General features: G+C 45.4%; 1 protein-coding gene across 1 annotated transcript; it reads left to right on the forward strand.

The window, feature by feature from the left end:
• Positions 1-5769: 5769 nt before the first annotated feature.
• H6S33_006016 (uncharacterized protein) lies at positions 5770-8103 on the forward strand (the record flags this gene model as incomplete). The annotated part of the gene is made up of 10 exons (XM_044837426.1): positions 5770-5912; positions 5977-6017; positions 6078-6149; positions 6205-6431; positions 6499-6578; positions 6631-7045; positions 7123-7248; positions 7312-7599; positions 7664-7805; positions 7892-8103. The coding sequence occupies 10 exons, from the start codon at positions 5770-5772 to the stop codon at positions 8101-8103; spliced, it is 1746 nt and encodes a 581-aa protein (XP_044699325.1).

Here is an 8103-nt window from a genome sequence, read left to right on the forward strand (position 1 = left end):
GGGGGAATATCGTATGATATAATGAGTATTATACGGTATATCGCTGGTAGGTGAACGAAGTTTGAGTATGATCGAACGGAGAAAGGGCAGGGTAGAAGATAGGGGATATCGAGGGTCCTATTTAAAGAACAATCTGTTATATGTTATTATTGTGACTCTTGATATCGCGAGCTCCACTGGCACACACCAAAACCTCTATCTCTCAAGCATCTAGCTGACGTTGTTTTTTTGTTTCGCTATGGTGCCCGCCACACCGTTTCCCGCATGCCTGATCAAGGAAGCATGCAGTACTCACTACGTAGAGAGTAGATATGATCCGACCAACTGAACTACCGCCCACTCAAAAAGGTTATCAAGGAAGTGTTTCTGGCCCCAAAGAAATGAAATTTGGGGCGCGGTACAGTACGTCAGCCGACCATCACACAATCTAGCCAATGAAGACGTTGCACGCATGCACACTCAACATTAGTGGGGCCAATCAATCCAGATGATCAGCGCTGAATTCATTACTCCCTGCTTCCATGCTTTTCAGCGAACATCACTGACATCGCGCGGCCGCGATGGGAACACCGGTATCCGACTTCGATGTCAATTAGAGCTGTCGTATATATGACAGATTTATTTAGGGATATAGTAGATGCAATTGGATGCTAATTGTGACTATAATAGACATTTGGCTTGGAGGAGCCGGCTCAGTCTTCTAGATCTTGGTAGAGAACTAGCGATGCATATGATAAAAATAATAATTAGGATGATCACTCGAAACAGCTCCTGGATATCATATATGTATCCCTTGGACGGATGAAACCTGCAAATTCGCGACTTCCCTCTTTCAGCTATCACTAGCCTTATGTGGTAACTATAGCTGATTTTTGATTGGCTCAATTATTATTATCACCTGCAAAAGACAATTGCCTTACTAAGTGCGTGCACGGTCCAGGTCGCGAATTTGCAAGTTTCATACGTCCAAGGGATACATATCTACTCAGCTCAAGGTTTTTTTTTTTTTTTTTTTTTTTTTTTTCCCCTCTTTATGGAAAAAATGCCTTAATTCCGAAGCCCGGGATTCTTCTTTCGCCCACCATCCATCTCAATAGATAACCGTCACAAGGCAGTTTCAATAATCTTTTCTACCCCCACCATTGACAGTCATTCCAGAACAATTTTATATGATGAAATGCTTCTACCAGACATACGACAAGGATAGGCCCGGTAGTAGCTCAATAGAAACCATTGTGATAGGTTCCATTCCCAGAGATCTCCACCTATGACTAGAAAAACAGGCCAACCATTCCAAGGGGATCTTTCTTGACATCAGTTTCCCGGCGAGCTAGTTGAGCTAGTGCTTTAAGTTTCTACAATCCATCCACTCACAGCCCTGAGAATCTCCGCCATGCCCGGGCTGTGTAACCTATCTGCGTGACCTATGACGTGAGCCGAAATATTGTCTCGATTTATATCCAACCTGATACGAGCGAGGGCGAGCGTTGCTCATTCACAAGGCTGTAGACTATTTCGTTTCAGAGTACACATGGAATCGTCTACTGAATTTTTATTTTTCCTATGCAGGTTTCCGGCCGGTAGGAACCGGGGAAAGGCCGTAGTACAGGGAGCAGAAGAACATAGATAGCTGATTTATTTTAGTTAATGATATATGATAGAGGTTCTAGGAATATCAATTCAACACTCACATGCAAACTGCAGCTGGGCACGGACGGTGGCGAGTGATGTTTCATGAATCGCGCTCCTCAACGTACTAGTGGTAAGGCTATCATTTCCTCCTTTAGTCAACCAAGCGAGGGAGATATGACTAAACAGATAGTCAGACCATCTAATTATTCAAAAAAAGAAATGTCAAGAGGGAGAGACAATTAGACGTCTTGCCAGCTGTATTCAAGACGATCTCCAACGACACCATTCAGCGCCTTCATCGAGAGATGGATCAACTGTCAAAGCTTCCTTAAACCTTTGATCACGAATCATACGCAGATGTATCTACCGTGCAGCGATCACCCGACGGTCCGGCTTGAAATCCGCTACAGCGCAGTAGCTAGATGATATGTTGGTATTTTCATGTACCTAGTTCGATGCCGGGAGTTCTTTTTGCGGGTTTTCGTCAAGATCCTGGGGTGATCCTAGCTAGGATTTAATTCCAGAACCTCTTCAGCCAACAATTCTAGGATATATATCTCACTGGGTTGCCTGTACGTAGTTGTACTCCATGTACATAGAGTACATGTAGTTAAGATAGAATTCGCGCTAAAGTAGAAATTGAGTGCGCAAGTTTCAAGTTCATCTGAAACCAAATCACGGGGCGAGATTTCCGGAAGTTTTTATTAGAATATCAACCACAGGCCTAGGTGGGGCAATTAATCGCTGTCCCCACTTTTAAAAAACTCACAGTACCAAAAGGGTTTATGGTTGAGTACTCCCCGCGTTCCACTCTGATAACTCTATCATTCAGCCCCCCAGGACTTTTAATACTTCCCTGATTATTATTCAAATCCTAGAGGAACAACATCCGTTTTAGGATACTGGTAAAGGATCTTAAGTAGTTGCCCGGGCCAATCAACGCATTAGTATAGCCCTAAAAAGATAACCGGAGAATTGCCTCCAGCACGTGATAGTAATTCTGTGCTATATCCCATCGCTGGCGGTATGATGCATCGTAGTTCATCTTGTAATAGATGTACGTCCGTTCGCACTCATACACACATTCTTGATACAGACCTCGGTCTTGGGATTTCGATATCATATTGCCGGGCTTAGGGCCAGAAAAACAACGAAGTACCCTTAATAAGGAGGTGGAGCAGAGATGGTATGTAGCAATCAATAGATCTCCGTTGTAACTGCTTGTGTGGACGGTGGCCGTAAACTCAAAGAAGGAGGGCCAATGCAATCCTCTTTGATGTATCGTACTCTGCTTAAGCACTATCGCCTTACATTTATGCGATGTGTCCATCATTACGTAGTGATCTGTGAACGGCACCGGTGAGTTAACTAATAGGATATTGGAGATTCGGAAATATGAAAGTTCGTAGCTTAGCTTGACGTCTAGTGATGTCGTTTTTAGCGACTGTTGACCACTCACGGGCATACAATGCCCCAAGGAAGCAATCCCTCAAGGTTTCTTCGCACGAAGCAGGCCCGCAAATTAACTCAGAGAGTTCATTTTAAGTATTTGAATACTCTTCTAATAGCTATGGGTCATCTGACAGTAGGCTAATGAACGGAGAGAACTGCCGCTACTGGATGTAGAATTTTCCTCATGGGCTCGTTAGTTGTATCATATCCCCTCGTCATTGCTAATTATCTTTTTAGGTCCGGGCATCATAGGGCTGTAAGTCTAGCCAGCTAGGTGTTGCTCGCCGGCGTCTGTTCCCTTGTTCTATAGCACCCATGTTACCTTGCTCTCGTATAAGCTATTACACATACCCCCAGCGGGGACGGTAGGATTAACTGAATTTCTAACCCTAAGCTTCCTTAAAATAATCCTGGTGGTTACCCATACGTGAAGTTACACTAAGAAAGTTCTAGGAAACTTGGTGAGCATTGGCTGGTTAAGAGTCCTAGTGTTTAAGATAGGGACGAAATTATCTTAGAGGGCTTCACGTGCGCAATGATCTACGGTCCGCGCTAGTTTAAAATCAACTTGCTCATTAACTATGACGGAATCTGGAATCAAAGAGCGTACTCACCATCACTGCACGTAGATACATGCGAAGAGGGGGTGGAGTAGTGTGAGAGGAAGAATCTTCGAATGGAAGACTACGGCCAGAATGTTTCCTGTAGGCCCATGGTGGGGATCGAACCTCTTGAAGAGGCTTATGGAGTACCTAAGGCTAGTCTCGTGCCTCGTTCTGCGTGCTGGAGAATCACACCACAGGCTGGGCACGAGACTAGGCTAGGGATTCAGAAACCTTAAAGCTTAGAAAAACGCTACGTCCTGGTAAATTGCGGAATTTGCCAACAAGTTGGGATGCGGTCACATTGCAACAGGTTAGCGTTTGGCAGCAAAGGCGTGTCGAAGGGGTCTTTTGGGGTTAAATACATATGTACATACATGTATTGTACTCCACTTTGTTAGACCTGCCTTTCCTTTCCCTTCTCTCTTTCGCCTCTCCTTTACTCTCGTTCAACTCTGTTCCCTTTCATCGAAGATCTATCATTGAAGTCTCTATTTTCAACACAGGTGACGGTTTAAGTACAGCTGTACAGAATCGTTGAAGCTTAATGCCTTCTCAATCAATTACAATCGGCCTCCCTTCTATCTTGTCCTATCATGAGATCGAACAAATTTCCCCTTCTCTTGAATTTGCCTGGAGTCGTTATATGGTATTACGCTCTAGCTCTTATATTAATGTTACTAACATGAATTGTATTTCAAACGTCAGTCCGAAATCACTGAATGTTCATAAGGCTGAAGTGTGTTATCCTACGCCTTGATACGGCTACAACTATGGTACTTATGTTTCTCCGACTTGACCGCCACCCCAAAGGAACAGCACAAGGTGCAAAGAGCGAAAGACTTGATTCAAGGTCTGTGTCGATACCAGCTGGGACAACGACGAAAATCCGGGCCTAGGCAATTGACTAAATATCAACCCGTGCACCACTTTTTGGCTACAAAAGATCCCTGCTTATCGATCAATCAATTTCGTCGTTGCCCCCAAATGACTACATGTATGTATAGTAATTTCCGCGACACCGACAACTTCTGGATGTTGCAATGTCGAGTGAGGACTTATGACCTGAGTTGTTTCTCTATATATAGAGAACTTCAGGACGGGGGTGCCTTATCCGCCTTGCCTACCCAAATCCGCTATATCTCTTTGATCACACAAGGGAACTTCAGGATGGGGGTGCCTTATCCGCCTTGCCTACCCAAATCCGCTATATCTCTTTGATCACACATAGGGAAGCTTGTATCTTGCAGACATGTCGGAGGTCGTACCCCAACGACGCCGACCTTCCGGCCGTCGGCCAACTCGTATACTGTTGGTACCAGCACGGAGCACCCCCGGCGATTCCTCCACACAACCGATAACTTCTACAACATACGACAATAATCTTTGTCGAGGTTAGAGAAGACAAAAAAGTTTTCTCCAATCCAGCTTTCTCAGCAGGGCCCCAGGATGCCGATATGTATCGCATTGGCTGAGCCTTCTGACAGGATGGGTTTTCAACTGATTACCACTCATCGCACCATGGCCCCCATGTCTATGCACAATACATACTAGTACGTACGCACATGTAGATAATCTTTAACCCTAACGTGCATCTATATTACTGTCATGTTAATTCCCCACCCTCCCCCAGATCACGCGGATGGGACCAGCGTTTAATAAAAATTCTCTCTGGGTTAGATACAACGAATTCCTCCATCATGGCCGATAGTAATCACAAGTTACAGGATCCATATGAGGTCTTTTACAGACGCACTGACTCTCTACCCCCAAAATGTTAACAAATTAGCGGCTTTGTCGTTTTTACCCGGTACCGTTGTCCCTTCAGGCTGTAGAATACTAGGTCCTCGCCTAAGCATCCCCCACAACCCCATATCTTTCTTAAACTTAGCCGATATCTTGGGATCTTAGCAATATAGCTGTATGTAATCAGTAAAACTAAACTCAAATAAATAGCTACCCCAGCTTTCCCATCCCTCGGGGTTTTTGCAGGACGTGGCCAGACTCCCTTACACTACGTGCCAAAGAAAGAAAGGGAAAAACATCTTTTCAGCGGAATTCTCAGCAAAGGTTTATAGCTATCATGGCTGTAGGAACGGTTTCAGCTGCTGGTGCAGATAGCGCGGCGGTACTGAGACGTAAGGCCCTCGCAGGACCGTCGGGACCTGCAGGTTTAGTCCAGAATGCAAAGGTTTTTGGAATGGCGTTGTTTGCGTGTCTTGGAGGGTATGATGATCACGGAAATCGATCATTTCTTTGAAAACTCAAATACTGATCTCGACGAATTTAGATTGCTTTATGGGTACAATCAGGGTGTATTCTCTGGAGTTTGTAAGTGCAAAGTTTTCTAGTTCGTTTGTTTGGGATTCTCATTAACATTTGACTCTATAGTGGCTATGAACTCCTTTGGAAAGCACATGGGAGACGCAGTTACAGACTCTACGAAGAAGGGTTGGCTTACTGGTATGTTATTAAACACCCATTGCTATATTCGAATCCCTCCTAACAACTATAATAGCCATTCTCGAACTCGGAGCCTGGACCGGTACAATTTATTCTGGTGTCCTTGCCGAGAGAATATCTCGAAAATACACCATTCTCGTGAACGTGATTATTTTCTGTATTGGAGTCATTGTTCAATGCTGTTCTATTGTTGGTGATGATCAATACATTCTTGGTGGGCGGTTCGTTACTGGTATGGGTGTTGGTTCTTTGAGTATGACAGTTCCCATGTATAACGCCGAGGTAAGTGATATATTATGGAGCCCTTGGAGGTGCCATATATAACGAGGGCTAATCGAATTGCGTTTAGATTGCACCTCCGGAAGTTAGAGGATCTCTTGTTGGTCTGCAGCAGCTAGCTATCACTTTCGGAATCATGGTTTCCTTCTGGTATTAGATGTCATTCATTCTCGCGGAGTATCAAAATACTAATCTAACCCAGGGTTGACTATGGTACCAACCACATTGGCGGCACCGGCGATGGGCAAAAGGACGTCGCGTGGCTCCTCCCACTTGCCCTCCAACTCGTCCCTGCCGTGATTCTCGGAGTCGGTATCCTATTCATGCCCTTCTCTCCACGTTGGCTCGCCCATCACAACCGTGAAGAAGAAGCTCTCGATGTTCTAGCAAGTCTCAGAGGACTTGCGAGAGACCACCCATTGATCAACCTCGAGTTTCTGGAGATCAAGAGTCAAAGTATGTTTGAGAAGAGGACCGAGGCCGAGAAGTTCCCGCATCTGGAGAGGAAGGATACGTGGAGCTATGTTAAGCTGGAGGCGTTGAGCTTTGTGAGCTTGTTCCAGAGTAAGAGTATGTTTAGAAGGGTAATGGTTTCGACGGTTACTATGTTTTTCCAGGTATGTTTCTGGAACCCCTAGAATGCGGATGGTGTGACTTGAGGAGGGTAGTAATGCTAATATTGACACCTTTGTAGCAATTTACTGGTATCAATGCGGTATTGTACTATGCTCCCTCCATTTTCAGCCAGTTGGGTATGTCCGGCACAACAACCTCTCTCCTCGCCACCGGAGTAGTCGGTATTGTCATGTTCCTAGCCACCGTAAGTCATCTCACTAAAAAAAAGTCCTCCACAACACTCTGCTAAAATTCAACCACAATACAGATCCCAGCAGTCATGTACATCGACTCCCTCGGCCGAAAACCCGTCCTCTTCGTCGGCGCAATTGGAATGGCGCTCTGCCACTTCATCATCGCCATCATCTTTGCCAAGAACGAGAACCAATGGGAAACACACAAAGCTGCGGGATGGGGTGCAGTAGCAATGGTTTGGCTGTTTGTCATCCATTTCGGGTACTCGTGGGGACCTTGCGCGTGGATTTTGGTCGCGGAGGTGTGGCCATTGAGTGTGCGCGCAAAGGGAATCGCCCTTGGTGCTAGTTCTAACTGGATGGTATTTACTACTTCCCCAATACTATCGGTTGCTAGTTAGTGGTACTAATACAATGGTACTATAGAATAACTTTATTATTGGACAAGTCACGCCCGATATGTTGGAGCAGATGCGGTGGGGGACATATGTTTTCTTTGGTCTCTTCACCACATTGGGTGCTCTATTCATCTTATTCTTCGTACCGGAGACCAAGCAGCTTTCTCTCGGTAAGTCTTCAATCTCAATCCCTACATGACCTTCCCCGTTTCGAGGCGTATACTAGTTTCTAGGCGAATACTAACACCGCGAACAGAGGAAATGGACATAATCTTCGGTAGTGAAGGTGTCGCCGCAGCCGACTTCGAGAGGCAAGCAGAGATCAACAGAGAGATCGGGCTCGATAGGGCTATCCAGGACTTTGACGCAAGCCAGGTTGTGGGCGGCGGCGATCGCGATGGTAAGACTAGCCATGAAGAGATGGAAAAGGAGAAGCCTGTCATCTTGGATGAGAAGCGGGAGGTTTAG

The sequence above is a fragment of the Morchella sextelata genome (assembly GCF_020137385.1).
Source record: "Morchella sextelata strain SCLS chromosome Unknown scls_2, whole genome shotgun sequence".
In the NCBI taxonomy this organism is placed as follows: domain Eukaryota; kingdom Fungi; phylum Ascomycota; class Pezizomycetes; order Pezizales; family Morchellaceae; genus Morchella; species Morchella sextelata.